Genomic DNA, 21,556 nt, shown 5'->3' with positions numbered 1-21,556 from the left:
ATAGTGACTCAGTGTACTGAGCAGAGCAAGAACACAGTGATTCTGCTCTCCAGTCTTTAGTCACGGACAGCATGTCCACAGCAGGCTGATTTAAAGCACTGAGAACGAGCAACTACAGAAAAGAAAATACACTAGAAGTCCCTGGAAGAGGAAACTCTTCCATATTTTGCAATTATATTGAAATGAACCCAAAATATCTCAGCTTAGAGTGCTGAACCTCTTGATTAAAACAAGGGCAATATCAGAGTTGTAACAGGTTGGTCAGAGCCTTCAGCTTTAACCACTGTGGCTCTTGTCTTGTCCTGGAAAGAAAGAAACAGTGTTGGTTTGACCAAGTTTATTTCTGGGAAATTTATCCTGGCTGCAACCACTGCTCTTTTTTTACTTGGAGGCTTTCTGCAGTTTGGGTCAGCAGAACCTCTGTGGTTCAGCAGACACTTCATCATGAGGGAGCATCTGTTGGACACTGAGACCATGAGGATGCTGCAGTGTTGGGCAGACAGTGTTTATTTTTAAGGAGGAAAAGGAGGAGAAAGAATTACAGGCCAAAGACTTCAGTTACTTAAAAAAAAATAAAAAAACCTCCACCAAAAACCAAACTGCAGACAGCCTCAGAGTAAAAAAAGAATACTAGTAGCAGCCAGGATAAATTTCCCAGAAGTAAACTTAGTCAAACCAACATTATTTCTTTCCAGGACAAGACAAGAGCCACAATGGTTAAAGTTGAAGGCTCTGAACAACCTGATGTAACTCTGAAGTTGCCTCTGTTCTAAGCAGGAGACACCCAAAGGTTCCTTACAACCTTTTCTAAGATGAGTCAGACCTTCTTTTAAAAAATATTTTAAACCAGCAGGGAACACATCATTTAGGAAAAATAGTGAGTAAAGGGGTCAGTCCAGGGCTCAGTGTATTTTTGCAAATGACCTGGGTGGTCAAAGACCTTATTCAGTTTGCACAGGATCACCCAACTGGAGACACTGCAAGTCCATGAGAAGATGGGATTTGCATTCAGAACATCTCCAGCAAACTGGAGAAACAGCCTGGAAAAGAGCAGGGAGCAATTTCCTATGACAAATGGCTGTTATTTATATAATAGTACTGTGCATTTGTGCCTCCACACTAAGAGGAAACAATTAAGCAGGTAAAGGAAAAGAAGCTTGGTAGAGTGACTCACAAGAATCATAAGCTCCCCACTGCACTGGGGAGGTTTGGCTGGTTTTTTTTTTTTGGCAAGTCCATGGCCATTCAGCATCCTGGGATGCATTAGCAGGAGTTTCACCTATCTGACATGATGGAATTGGCACAGACCTGCCAGCAAGAGCATGGCATTTCTTTTCTGACATCACAGTTCAGTGCAGAAGAAAATAATGAGAAAGACAGAGATCTGGAAAACTTAATAAAAACTTAATAATGTACCAAAAACACAAGTAAAGGAACTGAGGCTGCTTATTTTAAAGAACAGAATGTTATGGGAAAAAAAGACTGCAATAACAATCTTCAAATGGGTATTAAGCTGCTCTAAAGAGAACAAAGTATTTTCCATGTATATATACAACAGGAAGCAGCAGGTTAAAGCAAGAGATTTTAGTTGCACTCTTAAGAAAACACATAATGATTGAAAGGATGAAACACATATTGACTGTGAGGGTAAGGGCTCACAGGATCAGGCTGCCTGGGGAGAGTTTCAGTTTCAGTGGTGTGCCATTACTGCAGGCTTACAGAAAAATTAAATCAAAGAGGAGACAATACACAAAAGCAATATTGTGGTGAGAGGTTTCACTGGTAAAGCTGAAACCTTGTTATAACCCTTCTCAGCCTTTGAAATGACAAGGGATGATGTTGAAAATGCTCGTGCAGCACCCAGTGCTCCCCTTTCCACATCAGCTCTGATGGCACTGAAGTGCTGGGCAATTTAAATGTCACATGTGAAGACAAATGCAGTCCAGGGCTATAATGACAGGCACTAAGTGAAGTGCCATTAAATCTTCAGAATGCTCCCTCAGAAATAACAATTGAAACAGTATCACAGTAAAACATGCCCCAGTGCAGTGCAGGAAATGCTAATGCCTATCCAATTTCATTCAAGTTATCCCCAAACTGTGTTTACTAACAGAAACAACAGCATTTACCTTTTTATCACTTCATTTTCCACCATGGTGCTGTCCACCACAATGATCTGCTCTGGGATTCTCACATTCACAGTCACAAGTCCCAGGGAGAACAGGGAAAGCATTGCCACACACTGGCCACCGGGTCCATCCATGGGAAATGCCACCATGCCCTCTGATGGTGTGTTTTCCTGATCTTTAAATGAGAAGTTATCTGGCTGGTCTGATTTTTCAGCATCCTTGAGCTTCTCAAGGAACTGGAAGGACTCTGTACAGATGCTGCTGGGGAAGCGCCACGTGAAAACCCTGCACAAAACCACAAAGAAGTACAAATCTTCCACAAGCTCTTCTTACTGAGCATGAATTTAGTATGAATTTTAGACCCATGGTAGCACAGAGCAGCCACACAGCTGAAGTTCCATGTTAGAGCTGGTGACCAAGTACCTTCTACACCTGCTTTCACAGTCCTTGGACTAGTTCCAGAACAGCAGGTATTTATGCACCGTGTAAAAGTCAGGTAACAGAAAGCAAAGATGTCATCTTCTGCTTCACGAGAGTGCTAAAGAAATCCTTCCACCACACCTAGAACTGTGCTGCTGCATCTCATTTCCTCTCCATGTGTCTTTGTGAAGTCCTGCCCAGCACACTGGGCTCTCTTCCCTCACACCCAACGAGGACCAACACACACGGCGTCACCCTCCCCTTCCAGCCCCAGCGGAAGGTCGGGCTCTTTGCCCTGGACACAGGATGTGTATTCTGACCTCCAGGCCCAGCACAGACCATACCCAGCCTGGCAGACCCTTTCCCTGCTCCAACCCCAGCAGTGCCCCCCACCTGTAGTAGCTCTGGGACAGCTGGTAGGACATGGGGGCGAAGGGCAGGGCCCGGTTCTTCTTGGGCCCCAGCGTGTGGTTCACCCGCCGGCGATTCACCAAACTCCTCTTCTGGCACTCCAGGAAAGCCTTCACCAGGATGTCATCCTGGTACTCCTGGTACAGCCGGAATGTCTGCAAAAAACACCCCCCTGCTCAGTGTAAAAGGCAGTTTTAGCTCTGTTACACTCAACCTACTTGAGGTTCACATTAACTAAATGGATATGAAGCCTACAAGCCAGGATGTAAATGATACATATAAATTCACTTAACTGCTGTTCTGTTCCTTTTATGGGCTTCCAGACTTTCCACGGTAAATGCCAATTAAATTAACTAAATACTACAGAACACTTGATATTCAAAATGGGATCAGGCTCCTGCTAGAATTATAGATGTGAAAAATGCTCCCTCTGCAACACATTTTGGTAGATTCCTCCCTTCATTTCACCAGGAACACGGGCTTCTGTGAGCTTGGCTTTCTAGGCTCCACTCTTGCCTCCACTCTTGCCTGCTGCTGAGAGTTAAAACTCCCTTTGAACTGCTGACCTTATTTAAGACCTGACTGATAGATGATGCATTTTTATGGTCCTCAACCCTGAAGGAAAGGCTCCCCAACACCAGTGTTAGCTGGGTATTAGGACTGTCTCTGTGATATCTCCTCCAGATCATTTCAACTGCTCAAGTGGGCACTAAATCATGATACAGTTTGACCCAGTGGAAGGGATGTGGAGTTTATTTCACATGGTTTTTGGGAATTACTTCAACCTCACATCTTTAATCTCATCCTCAGAGAGAAAACAACATACTGAAAATCTGTCCAGAATATATAATTGCCTAAAAGCAGACAAGAACACTCCTCACAGAACAGACATAAATCTCAGTTTCTGTGTTTCTTTTCTCTCATTTGAGAAAGGAATTTATCAAGGGAGGGAGGAGAAACTTCAGGGTTGTATGACCACATGTAGATGTGGCACCTGGGGACACAGTTTCGTGGTGGCCTTGGCAGTGCTGGGCTAATGGTTGGACTCGATGCTCTTTTCCAACCTAAACAATTCTGACTCTCTGAGCAGTAAAGTTTGGTCCAGATACTGTACCTGAAATGACTGACAAGATTCCATCTGTCTGTCTGAAAGTGCCAACGTGCTCTGAATCAGATTCTGTAGCACTAGAAAATGAATATCATAAACACTGAAAGAAAAAAAAATAGAAGAGAAAAAAGTTTATTCATGGTGATTTTTGACCATGAGTACCAATAAACTAACAAAAATACACAAACTCAATCACTTGCTTCTGAAATAGATGCATAAAGGCATGAGATTCTCCAGCTGAGGATCACTCATGTAATCTGTTACGTTTTCCCTGATCTTCCTCCCTGAATTTTGGATCAGTCCAAACAATCTGACAAAAAACAAAGTTCTCCTTATTAACATCTCCTTCTCTTCAAATACAGCACCCACATACATTGTCCCAATGATAACAGACCACCATTCTGAGGTCATCACTGCTGCCATTTTATCCACCAAATCTATGCCCCCACAGCCTTGTGAAGTATTGTTTTATTAATAAATTTATACACTACAACAGATGAAAAACTAATGAAGTAGGAGACTATTTACATGACTCTCACAGATGTGAGACATGGCCTTGGAGTCCTGATGGGAAAAGTGGTGCTGCTGCTTCTCACCTGCTCAGATTATCCTCTTTTGTGCCTTGACTTGTGTCTTCTCCGATTGCCAACACCCGAAATCTGGATGAGGGAAGGGAAAGGAAAACACTGAAACAAGAGCAACATTCTGTGATTGTGCATCAGCCCCGAAGCCCAGAGGCTGATGAGCTGAAACAGCACAGGGACTGTGCTCCAGCAGCCTCAGCACAAGGGTCACGCATTAAAAGGAGTGTCCAGATCGATCTCCACTAAAATATCTGTTGACAAGAAGATAAAACTCATGGACAGGAGACAGTCAGGCACTGTAAGGATTTTATTGAGGTTTTGGACTTCTAGTTACAGTCAGCAGCACTTCTGCTGTAATGTACAGCTCTTCCCAAAATAAGAAAATTTACAAAGCTGCTAAATTTGGTATCATTTAATGGTCTGAGACACAAATTTTCCACACTGCTCTTCAAGTGTTATTTATCACGAAAAAGTTTAACAATCTGGAGCTGCAGGATGCAATACAAGCCTGAGTGCCCTTCTTTATCAACAGTTTTAGCAGTGCTGAGGTGATTCAGCTGAGCAACCAGCTACAAATTGTGATATAAAATGGGGCCATGTTATCTGGAAAATGCTTAAGGGGAAGTCTTCTATTGCATTGAAAAGTTACACCTGAGTAGCACCATCTCTAACAGAAATGTTGAGGATTTGACAATTTAGGAAAATCTGATACTGTGAATTTCTGGTTTAAAGGTCTTCTTCAGCAAAATGGGAATGGCTTAAAATCAGCAAACTTGTGCAAATAACTCAAAATCAGTTATATGTATTCAGAAAGTGTGGATTTGAAAGAAGTACTGCTAGTTGTATTTACTAAAACTCTTTTTGATACTAAGAGTACAAGTACCAGAGGGTGTAAATCCTGCCCAGTGGAGAAGGGGCTGCTCTGACTTGCTGTCCCCTCTCACTGCCTCAGCCCACGTGCAGAGTCAAAAGCACCATAACTAAAATACCTGGAAAACAGTTCCTGCAAAGTGTCAGGAATCTCAAGTTTGGGATTCCCCAGGGTCGAACTGAATTTCTCTTTCAGCCTTTCCACGAACTCCTTAAACTCCTTTGCACAAACCTTAGAAAAGAAGAGACAGAAATGTTATGAGGGTGGGAAAAGACTTTCTCCTTCTAAAGTGTTCATGGAAAATTCTTGTAGAAATAGCTGGGTTTGAATTAGCAAGGCAGGGACAGTACAACAGCCAAGAGGCTGCACCAGAAAGCTCCGTGGAGTTTGTGTCTGCTGATTTACTGAACAGTTGCAGGTTCCATCTGTAATGATGCTCACAGCTACAAGCCAACCACCATGAACATATGTTCTAAACCAATTTACTGAATTTACAGCAGAGAATCTCTTGCTAGAGCTTTGTATAAGCTTCTGTTCAAGTCTTTTTTTTCCCTTCAGACCCTTCAGGCTTTCCCATGTTCTCCATTAAGTCTGTTTGCACGAGCTTGGCTTGGAGAACACCTGTTACATGGGAGGAATGTTCTCTGGAAACAAGTTTTTATTTGCTTCCAAAGACAGACTTTGGAGATGGGGACACACATATTTCTTTCAGTGATGTCTCATCAGTCAACAGCTTCTCTTCCTTTAAACAAGCACGAGTTTACCAACAGAACTAATGGGCTTTTGTGACAACAGTATGAACTATGTCATTCCTGGGTAAAAACAATCTTGCTGTGACACTGTCCCAGTTCTAAAAAAAATCTGAAATTCCAAATGGAATTATTTGCACTTCCAGTGCAAACTTCTCAGTCTGAAATTGTGGTTCGTTTAAGCCATAAAAAGCTCAAAAATGAAATAAAATCTTCTGGCTGATCAAATCAAGTTTTATAAGATTTGCTTGCATTTCTGCACTCATCCACAGAAGGCTGTATTTCAACATGCAACTGAGGTAACAAATAAGAAATTACAGAGCAAAAAGGCTTTCTTGCTCAGATAACAATAAGGCTGAGAGGATAAAATAAAATCAGCAGATAGATGTGTTTAGTCATGGATGTTCATAAACAAACATATTGAAAATACAAATGTTTTGTTGTACAGGAGGCTGTTTATGTGCCTTTGGAAAGCTGCCTGTGTTCACTTTGCTCCCAACCCAGCAATGATGCCACATTTTTGCAACGATGCTATTTTTAAAATGGCTAAGGATTCAAGGGAGGGATAGAGAGGAAACCACAGTAACTCAAGCAGTGCAAGCCCTCAGTAATCCAAACAGAATAAAGCACTCCATGACCTTTTGGAATCCTTCCCTCCTACCTGTGGATCTTCATAATTATTTTCTCTGTTCATGAAATCATCGATGAGGGCTTTATCTTGGTAAACCTCAGCAAGGCAAACTCTGCAACAGATACAATTGAAGGTGTTGCACAGAGTTGAAGTTTTCCCAGTTCAATACAGATTTGACAGTTGAAATTTATAGGTCATATGAAACAAAACAAAAACAGAGAAGGACCACGTTCCTTCACTTAATTTCAGGAGAATTTAGCCTGTACCTAGGACATACAAAACTTCTTACTTGTAATTAAGGTAAGTCTGTGGATTCCTGACAATATAACGAGCTCTTCGTCCAACGGAATGAGAGGTTTTATCCAGGGACTCCTCGAAGCTGGAATGCATGATATCCCGAACCACCTGCCAGGGCACAAAGGGCCCTTTGACCTGTGGGAACAACAAATGTTCAGGGTTCAACTCCGGCTCTGAAGTACACAGAGGATGGTGGGAAGCAGGCTGGACCCCCTGGGACGTGCTGAGCACTCTGGGTGAGGGGTCTGTGGCACACCTTGGCGTTGAGCACGTGGCTGGCGATCCTGCACAGCATGAGCAGGCTGTCCTCCTGCACGGTCCAGGTGACTCGGAGCCGGGTCATCCTCAGCAGGGCACTCTGGTCGGCCTCGTCGTGGTAACGCAGCCTTTTGCTTTTTTCTGCAGAATCCTCTTCTACAAAAAAAAAACCAGAAAAAAAAAGGATTAAAGACAATTATCTCAGCATTTTGATTAATTCAAGCTGCCATCACGGCGCCAGCACGAGTTTGAAGGAACGAGAGACAAGGGCAGGGAAGGAAGGAGCAGTTCAGAAGGCAAAGTGCATTAATGCCTCTCCCAGGAATGAGAAAACAAGCACTTTAATTGGCAAACTGACAACCCAGAGCAGCACTTCATGAAGAATCTTTAAGCCAGCTATCAACAGTGGATGATGAATTGCAAGGAGCTGGTCTGGCACAGACACCATTAGGATTTCTCCAGTCAGTACAGCACAGCAGTGCAGCCATGGCCCACACACAGGTCATGGGTACAACATGCTGCTGTTTTACCCCAGAGCTCCTACACAGCCCCAGGGCACCAGAGCCTCCTCCCTGACAGAGGGAACCCGAAGACATGGCCAGTAAAGCTCCCATGTCCCACCTGGAGCTCAGACCACGTGCCAGTCACATCAGCTTTTCCAAAGCAGCCTCCAGCACAGTAAAGAATGCTGCTTTTCCCTGTTTCTTACCTTTCTTTCTCTTCTTTGTCTTCTTTCCAACTTCCTTCCTAAGCCTCTTCCTCTTCTGGCTTTTTCCGCCTCTCACTCGTTTCGTTCGATCCTGGGTTGGTTCTTTACTTATTTCAAAAGATTCCTCCTTCTGGACAAGTAACTCTGATCCTACCTTTGCTTCTCCCAAAATACTAATTTTGTTACCTAAAATGACACATATTGACAGCAGTGGAGCTTTAGAGCAATGACATTCTACAGTATTAAGGTATAAAGAGCAAATGCCCAAGTTTCAACATATTCAAAGACAGATGCCCTCTCAAAATTGCCCTTTTTTTAGTCATGTCATTTCATGCCCCTTCTCACAAAGTAAAATCCCACATTAAATGAGGAATCATCAAGTAATTACTAAGTTTAATGTACAGTGCAGAAGCACAAGGGAACAGAGCTGAGGTTTTATATTCAACCTGAAGCTTTTCCTCCTCCTTAACTCAAACGTTAGGCTGGATAACAGTGCTGCAAAACATTGGTCCCTCTAGACTTCCTGCAAACTGCACAACAGAAATTACAAAGGATAGAAATTATTGTTCTATAAGAAATTATTTACACATCTATTTTACAGCCCCAGAAGTATCCTAGATCATTGTAAGGAGACAGGAACAACCCATGTCATCAATAGTGGATAAAAAAAATTATTGTTCCATATATCCAGAAATAGGGAATGAAATTATTTATCTATTTTACTGCTCCAGAAGCATCTTAGATTACTGTAAGGAGACAAGAATAACCCACATCCTTCATGCTGGGTTTGACAGACAGTAAGAGCTACAGCAGAGTTTCAGAGCCCACCTTACCTCCAGTACTGAGTGGCAGGGGGTGTTTTGTTAAGAAGGTTTGGAGTCTTGCTGTCAGTCCATTTTCAGAAACTGTGTTTTCCTAAGACAACATAGCTTTAAAACAGGTGATATGCAAAAGGAGTGCACTGGTTTTAGCAATACTATGCATTATATCCTGTGAGTAGTGTCAGAAAGAAATTTTCAGCATAAAGGAAAAGATCCCTGGCTAAAATGAAGAACTCATTTCTCTTATTACTCCCACATATTAGAATGGCTCCAGAGCTTTGCTTAAATCAGACTGTAATGACCACTAGATTATGAAGGTTAGAACTGCAGCAAATCTCCTCTAGTTCAACAGGAGTCATTACTGGAAGAGAAGTGCTCGAATCTTTCATTGCTGCAGAGGCTGAGGAGAACTTGCTGTAAACCAGTATTTTTTCAAAGCATTTCACATTCCAAAGGAACTTCTGAAAACCACAAAACCAAACTGCAAACACAAACACTGAGTAAATGCCTCCTACACAATATTCTGCCCATCTTAAATCTGAGCCTGAACTGATTGCAGCATATTGGGAGTTTTGCCATTCTCTGCAAAACCCATTTCTCTTGTGTGGAGTTCACTGGGGGCTGAAGTTGGTCACAGATGCAGAGTGCAAAGCAGAGACTGAAGAACTGCTGGAGGACCTGTTAATGCTGAACAACCAGGAGACTGAACAGCAAATGAAATTAGGAGGGAAATGATCCTGCCTGAGGGGAAAAAAATTGGCAACTCTAATTTTACATACACTGATAGGCTCTGATTTGACCACTGCTTAGGGCAGAGTAATTACAGCCAGTTCTGTGAAAGTCCCTGTTCAGTGCTTGGTAACGGTGAGAAAGCAAAGGAAATGTAAGGAATTCTTAGGGAGAAAGGCAACACTGTGTAAAAATCCATGGTTGGCCACAGCCTGAAAGCACTGAGTGATGTATTTCCACCTTAAAAAGGACACAGTAGAACTATAACATGTTAAAAGAAAGGCAAGAATGATTACAGACAGGATGCAGTCCATGCTGGGAATAGTAGATGTCAGTCTTGAGAAAAGGAGGTGATAATGGGAAACATAAGAGATGTTTAGAAAAATCAAGTGAAACAGAAAGGGTAATAGAGAATTGTATTTCTTCACAGCTTCCCTTAGCACTACAATTGTTAGGGAGCTTAAAGCATCAAAAGGAAGTGGGGACACATAATGCACTTTGCTACATGAGGTTGGGGATAGTAAAGATTTATATGTGCTCAAAACACGGGGAAATTAATGTTAGGAAAAAAAAAAAGCTATTAACTGCTTTGAAACATCAGCCCCAGATTTAAAATGGCCAAAACCTGTAGACAGCTGGAGGATATTCTGAGGAAATATCCCTTGCTCTTACAACCTTCCATCACAGGCAGGACATTAGCCAGAACTGGGATGGCCATTCTCATTTGCATATGTTGGGCTCCCTATTTTTATTTTTGTTTTTATTTTTGTCCATATGTATTTCCTTGTTCTGGATGTTTCAGTTTTTGTCTGACAAGTTCTACATTCCTGAAAGGCAAGAGGTACCACTGAATAATCTACACTGCTTGCTCAATAAAGTATTTCTCCATTAGTTGAATGTACTAACAAATTTACCACCAAATTCAGTTTTCAGATAAAATTTATGTCCAATTCTTTCACTCACTTCAGTACCAAGATTTGACAATATTTGGCATTCCTTACTGAGACACATGACTGAGAAAGCACACTGTAAGATTTTGGTCTCAGTATCTCAACCTTAAGAATATTAAAATTTGGAAAAGTCACTCTCCAGTATATAAATTTTAAAATACCCACCTTCCTGGTCTTATTGATGATGTAGCTTGTCCAGATCCAATTGCGTTTCAGGTGCCCATAAAAGCTGGAATCCAGACCTGCAGCTCCCAACCCATCTCCAGGGATAGATCCATCATCAACCACCTCTCGGCTGCCTCTGACAGCAAGAGAAACAAAAACACCCAGGTAATTATTTGGCACAGAGGGCCTTCCCAGCTGCTCTCAAGGGATGTGTGTGCAACGTGCAGAACTCTCCCCCTGCCCTCCCAATTTAGGGGGCAACATTACACCATCAACTGAATCCCAAAACTGTTTCTTGACCTTAAAGGTGTTGCAGTGATCTCCAGCCTAACTGCAAGTGAACACCGGGTATCCAGTTTAAAAGATTTCTTGCCATACAATAGAGATCATATGTAGAAGCTGACAACAGAATTTTTTCCATCAGAAAGGATCAGTGGAACTGGGTTCCCTCAACACCATTAATTTTTTAAAGACCACTTGATGTATCTACTTGTAGAATATTGGCAAAGATAAACCACAGGGCACAGCACAACATAAAGAGTTTAACTGGTGTTCTGTGTGGCTATCACAGGTTGTGAGTAGGCAGAAGGTGGAATGCTCCAGAGATCACTTCCAGATCACAGTGTACACCAACACCATATTAGAAATTAATCTGTAAACAATTACAGCCAAGTGCAGCACAGAAGGACAGAATCCAGAATGTGACACTGGGGAGCTACTGAAGCTGCTTGAGATACCATGATATAATGCCTGGGAACAGAAATCTCTAAGTTTATTACCCCTGGCATTAACAGTACTTAGGAAGCACTCCTTCCCTCTCAACTTTGCTTTCCCCGAGACTCTTGCAACACACATCTGTACTACTTTGGAAGGAAATCCAACATCTGTTTATCCCACTTCTCCAGCATAAAAACCTACTTGGCAAAGTTACTTATAAACATGAAACGTAACTACACGTCTTTTAACCAGATACTCTCTGAATTACACACAAACAGCCCTCAACACCCAACTGAGATGCTCGAGCCTGAACTGCTTTTGCTGTTAACATCCTCAGCACCAGGACAGCTCTTTTTGCCCTCTCCATTCCAGAGCAGAGCAGGGATGAAGGTGACGTACGTGGTGTATTCCAGCATCGCACACTTTCGCTCCAGATTGTGTTTATTCACTGCTGACTCTTGTTCCATTTCCACATCCAGGGCAGTCTCCTCCCCTTGGTTACTTTTCTTGGACCGAGGACAGCGGATGACTCCTGGACAGACAAACAGGTTTGACCATCAGCATTAAAAGTCAGACTTCAACCCACTTTCAATCCACCCTGCTACAGCAAACTACTGCTCCCAAACAGCACTAATGTTTTTACCCTTTCTCTACACAACGTGCTACCTTCTCACAGAAAGGACTATTAGCAATTTTGTTACTTCTAACTTCAATTTTGATACTGCTCTGAGAATTTGAAGTTGATCACAACCTCACAGAATTATATGGACAGAGCTTCTAGCTTTTTTTTTTTGCTGCACGGGGCAAGCTGACCAGGCACTGGAAGTGACAAAACAGAGCCTGCCTGTTTTAGGGAAGGAGGAGCAATTGTGGTGTGCCCAGAGGAAAGAGCAGAGGTGGTAAGAAGGTGGAGTTTTGCCTTACCCAGGGGTGTGTTGAGGCAGACACACTGCAGATCAAACCAGAAGTTCTCCACGTCCTGCAGGGTGTTGAGCACGTACAGGCGCCGCTCGAAGGGGCGGCTGCTCTGCGCCAGGTTGTAGTGGAGGTCACAGATGGTGGTGTCAACAATCACTGCGTTCCTCTTCATGTACACAAACACCTGGCAAACACAGCGTGGTTCAGGCTGGTGGGTAAAAATCATGGGAATTCCCTAATTCACAGCACACACAGTCTAGTTTAGGACTGGTGGGCATTTTCTGTCTGCTGTTTTCAGAGAGCACTCTCAGAGGAGACACACCCATTCCCACCCTATGGCATTGTATTCCCAAATTTCCCTTGACAGCAATCCAGAAATTTCCTTTCTAGGTTTAGAACAGTTTGTTTTCCCTGTTGTGCACAGGATATTCCAAGTTTCCACAGAGTGACTATTTCCAACAAGTCCTCATTTGGGATTTGAATAGATGTGTTTGGGGGTCTAATTATCTTTATCTTCATGAATTATGTGTTGGATCTGCCTTCTCCTTTGCATGTGCTCTCTATTTATAAAAAGATGCATATGGATGTCATTATTTTACTCTGATCAGTGACTTTATTCTGTGTCAGACATCCAAAGCCTGACACCTTGATGGATAAGAAGGTGGAATGCTCATTTTTCATAAGTATTGCCAGTCTGGAACCTCCTGGTTCATTATTGTGTGCATTATGCACTTGAGTAGTGCCCTTCCAGAGAAAGGCAAAAATTATCTACACAAATTACAGTGTCACTTGGATCTAGAGGTTTGCACATACACCTGAAACATCAGTATTTCATTTAACTATTTAAGGTAATTCAAATCCCAAATCCCACATTTATTTCACAAGAAAAAAAAATCCATGAATAATAACAGCTTTTTTTAATTTTTTTTTTTTTTAATTACCTGGTCTTTGTCTTGAAACTTCTCTGTTGGGCCAAACTGTAGCAGTCCCATGTAACATAATCTTTGAAGGTTTTCTATCACTGAGAAGATGTACCTCCTGCAGCAATATTAGGAGTATTACAATTAACACTCATGAAAACAGTAGAAATGATAGCAGAAAACACAAGATTTTCATGCAGCAACTTGAACTTTCAGGAAACCATTGATTTGTAGACTCTATGAAGTGGCATTTTCGCTTGGATTGTCAGCCTATGGAAAACATTTAATAGCCCAAAGGTCCACATTTTCCTTCCTCAAATCCCAAAACCAATATTTTAGCCAAATACTAAGTAAAATTTTGCTACCAAGGATGAAAATTAGCCAGAAATAACGTGTGTAAAAATGAACTAAAAATGGTCAGAACACCAGCAGATCTGCAGATAATTTCATGTTATGTAAAGAAGACAGGAGTAAGAAAACATGACTGCTAAATACAGACCTTCATGTGTGTGCATATAAAGAACTGGGCAAAGATTCCTGTAGTTCAGGTTGTTAAGAATTACTGCAGCAAGAAACTGCTTTCAGTTGGTTATACTTCTGGCAGAGCAAAAAGGGCAACATTTCCCATCCTGCATATCTGCTTCTGTGGAAAAATGCTGGAAGTTGCAGGAAACTTCTGCAGGAAAGTTTCTGAGAGTTTGAATCAAATTAGCTTTACCCACATTTAACTTCACTAAGATCTCTAATTAAATGCAGTTAAGTAGGAGTGGTACTTTGGCAGGAGTTTTCCCTGGAGGTCAGAAGGATCAAGCCTAGAAATACTGAAGCAAATGTGGCTGAATTAGAAGTTTCAGTGAATGGAGGAGTAAAGAGACAACTTGATTATGTGTCATATTGTTTTGCATAAACCCATCAGATGGAGCCTGCAGACTAAAAAACCCCATAAATCCAGTTTCCTTGTTTCTAAGATTTAGCAATAGGTTAGGAATTGTAAACCTGGGCTGACCACAAGCCCTGGCAGCTGATATTGCCCAACCCTGTTCCCTCACCAATGGGCACATTTGCAGGTTTGTAAAATGCCATATCAGCCCATCCAAATCCAAACTGTCAGCAATGACTTTCTGGGAAAACTAACACGGTGCTCTTGATTCCACACATTCACATCACTTTCCTTTAGTGTTGCTTTCCCTTCCTATCTTCAGTCCACTCTCAATTTTTAAATCTCCTGGATGAGGAATGGCAAAGCATGGCAGACATGGCACTGAGAGCATGAGGAGAACCTGAATGGTGTCTGTGAGAGGCAGGAACTGGGAAATGTGGCGCCTTCTGAAAGATTTATGAAGGACAGCAACACTTAGACCCTATTAAATTCTGAATTTAGTAGCAGTCAGGAGTGTGTTTTATACAGAAGCAACATCCTGCTGATGAGTTATGAAGGACAGAACCTCCCAGCACTCAAACACTGCCTGACAGCATACATGAATATTGTTTATTAGTTTCTTATTACCTTCTATTTGGGAGAGAAAAATACAATTTGGCACACCATTCTTTGAAGATTGATGATCCTTGTCTTAAGTAGCAAAGTTCTCTTTGACACAAACAGGAAATAACTGAGAAAACAATCAGCCACTGCTGTTTCCTCTCTAGAGCCACTTACTTTGACTCATCTACTTACCTTTTGTAGAGGAGCTGCTGTCGGACTGACCTTGGAAGAAATCTGATCAGAGTGTGCTTTTTTAGTGGATCATTTAAAAAATCTTCCAGACCTTCCACCTAGAATTATTTTAGAAATTAATCAAAATGAAAAATATAAGTAAGCATATCTAAAACATAACTATGCTCTAAAGCATAAAGCTTTGCTACCTGGACTGTCTACTAAAATATTCTCTAAGCAAATGTTACTGCTTTTGTAAAATGCTTAAACATTATTCCTGTTAATCAACGAGGCAGAAGATTCAGTGAGATTATAAAAAGCTCTTGGCAAAATACTAGTTTAAGGAGTTGCTGTGTTACAGAGCTATACATTTTTTTCAGTGTGTTGTCTGTAAAAGCACCTGCTTTTTCTGTAGAAGGCAGAAGTGTCTCCTCTCGAGGGTCCAGTTTTGTTAAAGCAGATTAAGAGGGTATTTGTTAACAGCTTACAGGTACAGCTGACACCATCAGACTTCAAAGGAAAGCCAAAAAGCACCATACCTTGTAGCTGACTTGTACTATCTGAACAAAGACTGAGAGAGGCAAGCAGAGAAGGATGTCACTGACAAGAGCCCATCCAAAGCCAAACTCTCTGTGCACGGGGACAGGGGGGATGTAGCGCATCCACGACGAGTCATCCACGTACACTGGGAACACAAAGAGTGGCTCAGCCTCAGCCCAAACCTGACAGTCACACCAAGAGTTTTACTGGGAGGGTTCAAGCAGAACACAACTGGCGGTTCACAGTCTGGAAATCTAGAAGGATCTGAAAATTCTCTAACCTGTTGATTTTCAATCCTTCCTGAACTAGATTTTTACCTATTTTTCAATGTTGAACCATGGCAAAATCTAGTAAAGTCAGGAGTGCCACTTCTTACCTTTCTGATTAGACAACTCTACTTCAGTCTCCTGTGCAGAGGTCTCAGGATTCACCACAGTTGTCACTATTTCTAAGGTCCCATCTGGTTGTGCTTCAACTACAGCTGCATTCTCATCCAGCCCTTGATTGCTGCCTTTTTGCTCACCATCAGTACCTCCTTTTTGCTGCGTTCCATTTAAGGGGTGTCCATAAATTAAGTACCAGAGGAACATGTGGACCATTCTTAAACGGGGCATTTTGGGAAGGAAGCCAAGAGAGCGCCCAAGTCCTGGAACTGGAAGGGAAGATTAAATACCAAACAGAAACACAAAGAGGATTAGAACAGGAGAAACAGCTACCTGTGCAAAATTAATGTGAAGAAAGTTGGAAGGAAAAATGGGTAGCTGAAAGTAAATATAATTTACAAGTAGTAAAGTAGTAGAAGTGAATAAATGTACTCCAGTTCACAATTTTAAAGAAAAAAAAAGCAGCTAAGAAAACATTGGACTGTGAGGTTGCTTTAACGTAAATCCAATTTTTCTTCTATAGGAGAACAAAAAAACCCACTTGTGTCTTAGGAGAGCCCAACATCTAAAAATTAATATTATTAATAGATGGAAAAGTGAAAGATGACAGAAAAGCCCAAGTTGGCTGTACCTGTAACAGGATGATAGTTTTTTAGCTGTGTTATGCCCATTTTTTCATCAGTTTTTCTTGCCCGACTACCATCAGCTTTGGATGAGCTCTCTTGCGTTTCTCCTGAATCAGGAACTGCCTCTTGCCCCAAGCTTTCTTCCTCACCATGGTCCTGGGATGTTGGTGTCTGGGGAACTTTAATCCTGTATTAAAACCACACTTTGCTAAGAATTAAGCAGAGTTCAATTCCTCTTCTTTCCTGACTTCAGGAGATATTCAGCACGTTGCCTCATGCTGGTGCTTCCGTGTCTCTGTTGCCAAGGAGTACATTTTTCTTTTGCTTACCCTGTGTTTATTTCCTCTGCATGTTTTTGCACGCTCTAGACAAGCCAAGCTCCCCCCAGTCCATCCCAACCACCCCAACCATCCCACCCATCCCTGGGACTTGCCTGTTTGCAGTGGCTGAGTTGGAGATTCGGAACCGCACCTGCTCTATGGCACTTTTTACCAGGGGATCACTGGGACTCACTGAGGGATGCACAACAAACTCCACCTGTTCAGAGCAGCAGAACACAAACCAAAGGCATTTATGGAGATACTGGCTCTTAACCAGCTGCATAAATGAATCCCATGAAGGTTTAATAACTCACAGAACATTAACACTTCGGATGAAAACTCCTGTTGATAGTCTGTAATTAAGCAAGAGGCCACAGCACGTTGCCTTTGTACCAATAAACAGTTAATAACATACCTACAAGCCTCAGGACTCTGGGGTTTTTAAAATCTGAAGTATGTGGGGAACAAACACTTCAACTTGTAAATATTAGGTTGAGAGGGATAAACGAAAAGCCAGACCTTGCAAGGCCAAACATATCATTGCTGAAAGCCCACACACAATTCAGATTGGTAAGATTTTATATATGCCCTACAGTAATTGTGCAGCAGGTAATTTTCAAGACTCAGTTCTCTGCTTATTTCACACAAGAGTAAGTGACATGTCTCAGCTTTACAACCACAAACATTTTACTTAAACAAACCTCACTAACAGTGGATTTTTGTTTTGTAAAAAACCAGATCTCCTTCTATAAATTTCACCTCACTTAGGATTTTTCATACACTCTTGGTTCTCAAAGGGGGTTTAAATAGAATTACAGTGCAGCCTGACAGGGCAGGGAGAGAACCATGAACCACAGAACTGATAAGCAGCATAACCTCTCAGAAAGGAGATTCAGAGACTTTGGACTATTCCTTGGTCTCACAATTATCTGCAGCACAATAATTGAAAGCAGTGATCTGGTTCTCACAGTAGCTTAGCTTGGGACATGAAGCTTCTGGGCAGCTTGATTGTGGGCTCTGCTGCAAGAAGCAGAAGTCATCCATGTATTTCAGTAAAGAGGCCCAGAACACTTTGATAAATCAGAAGGTTGTGAGCAAAGCTGGTTCTGCTGCATCACCTTTTTGCTGATGCCATCCTGGATGACCGTGGTGCGATAGAGCCTCAGGAGCCCTTCCCGCGCCAGCTTCTGCACCAGCCGCACAATGGACTTCTTGCAGCACTTAGTGGAGACACCTTCCTGCTTCTCTTGATCCATGACCATTTTCTGAAGTCTAAAAGATGCAAAAAATACCTTGCATTTTAAGCCTAGCAATGCTCAAACTACCTAAGCGGTTTGCTAGAGGATGTGGGGGGAGTGGGTGTTTTCCTCCTACGAGCAATTCCTGATCTCTTTTCCCTTTTGCTGTAGACAACTGCTAACTTTGCCTCACATTTCAGCTCTAGTTTCTTTGCACTCAAGCTCTTTCTTGTTAGGGGAGAACTGCTGTTCTCATTACAGTGAATTCTCAATGCCTGATTGCTCTGTGCATGGCTATAGGGCAATTATGAATCCAGCCTCCCTAAGGTCAGGAAAACCTACAGCTTTTTTAGGTAGTGATTAAACATATGCAGTCTGTACCTGCAGTTGCGAGCTCAGTTCAGCTTGAGGTAGAAAAAGTTTACTCAGTGGCATTCAGAGCTCAGAAACTACTCATGCATTCACAACATAAGTACAGATACACATATCCTATCACTTGGGGCCAGCTCCCTTCTTCCCTTGCTGGAGATGGTAGGAATGTGCTCACACTCTACTCTCCTAATGCCTGTTCTCATGCCCTTTTTCACAAATGCCCCAAGCCCTAATTCTGGACTCTTTCAATCCTGGGGAGTCAATTCTGAAAAAGATCTGGAAGGGTAATAAGGGAACGAGGCGATAATTGAATGCACGCATGGACTTCGACTTTCCTGAATGAGTACCACATCCTGGTAACTAGCAAAAACACCAGCAAATTTCCTTGGCAGGCACTGGGGAGGGACAGAACTTCCACTGGTTCTGAGGGAACTTGTGAGTGACCTGTTGGCAGCACTGAAGGAGACAGCAGAGACCTGAAATATCTTCCAAGCCTGCACTTGGATGTGACTCAATCAATCAGTGACAAGGCTGGTGCCAGATGAGGCTCTAATTTTACAACACTCTGCAATTAAACAAGTTGACAGAAGGTTTCAAAATTCTCAGACCAGAGGAGAATAAGGCCATGATTTCTTACTAAATTCCCATTTCAAGCAGCCCTGTGTGTACTGACATGCCAGGATCTTATGTGCTGCCACAGAAGATGGATGGTGCAATCCTATTTGTGACAAAGTACTGCCAATTTAGGACTCCAGCAGAGCACCAGAATTCCCATTTCTTTTTGAAGGTGAAATCTTAAAAGGTTGAAAGACATTATAATACTTAGGGAAGTATCTTTACTCCAGACAAGGAGAAGACATATAGCCATACCATATAAAACTGCAAAGAAAAGCAAACTTTGAGGGCCCTGCTAGAATGCCAGTGACCAACAATGACTGTCATGGAGACATGAGTCTCTGCTGTCCATGACAGAACAACACAAGAACAATTTCTGAAATGATGCAGAGATAAAACTTATGCAGATGAAAGAATCCTCAAGCAGGGAAGTGCTGAATGTGGTGGCCCCAAGCACTGGAATACTGCAAATGGATAAAAAAGTTCTCGTCTCTATTTATGTGACATGCACTGCATAAAAGTACACTTGTGTAGTTATCTGCAGAGAACTATTATTGCTTCCAAACAGCTGATCAACTTTTAAGATTCAGCCCCTCATGCCTTCCATGTGCCTCCTCTCCAACATTATAGCCTCACAGAATCAACGAGGTTAGAGAAGACCTCTGAGATCATCAAGTCCAACCTTTGACCCAACACCACCTTGTCACCCAGACCATGGCACTGATGCCACGTCCAGTCTCTTCTTAACACCTCGATGGACAGTGACTCCACCACCTCCCTGGGCAGTCCATTCCAGTGTCTGAGCACTCTCTCTGTAAGAAACTTCTTCATAATGTCCAACCTAAACCTCCCCTGGTGCAGCTTAAGACTGTCCCCTCTTGCCCTACTGCTGGTTACCTGACTACAGCCTCCTGTCAGGGAGTTGTAGAGAATGAGAAGGTCTCCCCTGAGCCTCCTCTTCTCCAGGCTGAACAACCCCAGCTCCCTCAGCTGCTCCTCACAGCACTTGTGCTCCAGTCCCTTCCCCAGCCTCGCTGCTCATCTTTGGACCTGCTCCAGCCCCTCAATGTCCTTCTTGAATTGAGGGGCCCAGAACTGGACACAGCACTCCAGGGGTGGCCTCACCAGTGCCCAGTCCAGGGGCAGAATCACTGCCCTGCTCCTGCTGCCACACTCTTCCTGATCCAGGCCAGGATCCATTGGCCTTCTTGCCCACCTGGGCACACGCTGGCTCAGGTTCAGCTTCCTGTCAATCAGGTTCAGCTCAAGGTTCGGGGGCAATAAAAGCCAAAATGGAATAAGCACCCAGTGCTTCCACTCCCCCAAAGCACCAGCCTGCCCCAGCCCCGCTGTCAGGGGCACTCACGTGAAGAGGCTCTCGATGAGCCGCAGGTTCCTCACGGCCTCCACGATGAGGTTCCGCCGCTTCAGCAGCCGGTAGGTCTCGTGGGATCTCTCCACTGCTGTGGCTCTGGAACGCTTCTCCTTCTTCTGCCCACACGCCTTCTAGTGCACAGCATGGACAAAACTACAATTTTACATGAACTGTCCAACATCTTCAGCCTAGCGTTGGCTCCTCACACAGTAACAGCTGAGGAATTCAGAGTTTTCATGTATTTATTTGTAATAAACTAGTCAGATGAAGATTATCTCTCATCTCCCCTGCACAGGCTGGGAGACAGAGCAGATGATATGCAGCACTTGTGTGCTACATTAAGTAATGACATGCATTCAGTCAACCCAGGCAATTTGGAGAGCACCAGGGAACTAACCCAGAGCTGTAATTTAACATCTACCTTCCTATCTCCTGGAATAATTTTCACTTACAACTACAATGCAGATGAATGTACTTTAAAATCAAATTAAAAATACCCCAAACAATTCCATAAATAAATATAAAAACTCTAGCTTGAAGTCTTGCTATAAAAGTACATAACTGAGCTCAGACAGCCATACCAACAAGAAGATATTAAAAAAAATGATCTTACCTTAGGATCTTCAAGTCTGACTTCCTCCACCACAGCCACATCCCCATCTTCATCAGTGGAATGAGCACAGGTGGAAAGACTGGACTCCTGCTTTAGAGTTTCCAAAGTAGAACTCTCCCCTGAAATGTTGTCTGGGAGCTCATCAGGATCTTCAAGAATTTGAGGGGAAGGCAGCTTCTTTCCCTGAGACTTCACAGCTGTTGGCTTTGAGTCTGGTTTGAGAGAAAAAACCTTTGTAACTGTTCTGCTCTCCCCATTCACCTTCTCTCTCTCCCTGTTCAGCCATTCCCCATCCACCCAGGTAGTTGCACTTAAAAGCATTCTGCTGCATTTTCCACACATCCCACCCTGCTGGAAGTAGTGGTCTGACCATGAAAACCTGCATTCAGCCTCCAAAAGTACAGTTTAAAAAAAAACTGAACTCCCTGCTGTC

General features: G+C 42.7%; 1 protein-coding gene across 1 annotated transcript in view; it reads right to left on the bottom strand.

Moving 5' to 3' along the window:
• Positions 1-21,556, bottom strand: part of GTF3C1 (general transcription factor IIIC subunit 1) — a 39,959-nt gene that overhangs the window by 6,822 nt on the left and 11,581 nt on the right. Inside the window, exons 10-31 of the mRNA XM_029957856.1 lie at positions 21,124-21,335; positions 20,502-20,641; positions 18,029-18,182; positions 17,024-17,127; positions 16,596-16,777; positions 15,958-16,233; positions 15,581-15,726; positions 15,063-15,160; positions 13,409-13,505; positions 12,474-12,651; positions 11,949-12,081; positions 10,833-10,968; positions 9,001-9,082; positions 8,168-8,353; positions 7,457-7,614; positions 7,193-7,335; positions 6,934-7,015; positions 5,642-5,754; positions 4,665-4,727; positions 4,075-4,168; positions 2,943-3,115; positions 2,130-2,414 (exon numbers count right to left, since the gene is read on the bottom strand). Coding sequence (XP_029813716.1) covers positions 2,130-2,414; positions 2,943-3,115; positions 4,075-4,168; positions 4,665-4,727; positions 5,642-5,754; positions 6,934-7,015; positions 7,193-7,335; positions 7,457-7,614; positions 8,168-8,353; positions 9,001-9,082; positions 10,833-10,968; positions 11,949-12,081; positions 12,474-12,651; positions 13,409-13,505; positions 15,063-15,160; positions 15,581-15,726; positions 15,958-16,233; positions 16,596-16,777; positions 17,024-17,127; positions 18,029-18,182; positions 20,502-20,641; positions 21,124-21,335 — 3,235 coding nt within the window. The remainder of the gene's footprint in view (positions 1-2,129; positions 2,415-2,942; positions 3,116-4,074; positions 4,169-4,664; positions 4,728-5,641; positions 5,755-6,933; positions 7,016-7,192; positions 7,336-7,456; positions 7,615-8,167; positions 8,354-9,000; positions 9,083-10,832; positions 10,969-11,948; positions 12,082-12,473; positions 12,652-13,408; positions 13,506-15,062; positions 15,161-15,580; positions 15,727-15,957; positions 16,234-16,595; positions 16,778-17,023; positions 17,128-18,028; positions 18,183-20,501; positions 20,642-21,123; positions 21,336-21,556) is intronic.

The sequence above is a fragment of the Manacus vitellinus genome, unplaced genomic scaffold, assembly GCF_001715985.3.
Source record: "Manacus vitellinus isolate BGI_N305 unplaced genomic scaffold, ASM171598v3 scaffold_12_pilon, whole genome shotgun sequence".
Classification (NCBI taxonomy): domain Eukaryota; kingdom Metazoa; phylum Chordata; class Aves; order Passeriformes; family Pipridae; genus Manacus; species Manacus vitellinus.
Note: the sequence above shows the minus strand (reverse complement) of the source record. Positions and strands in the feature narration are given on the sequence as shown.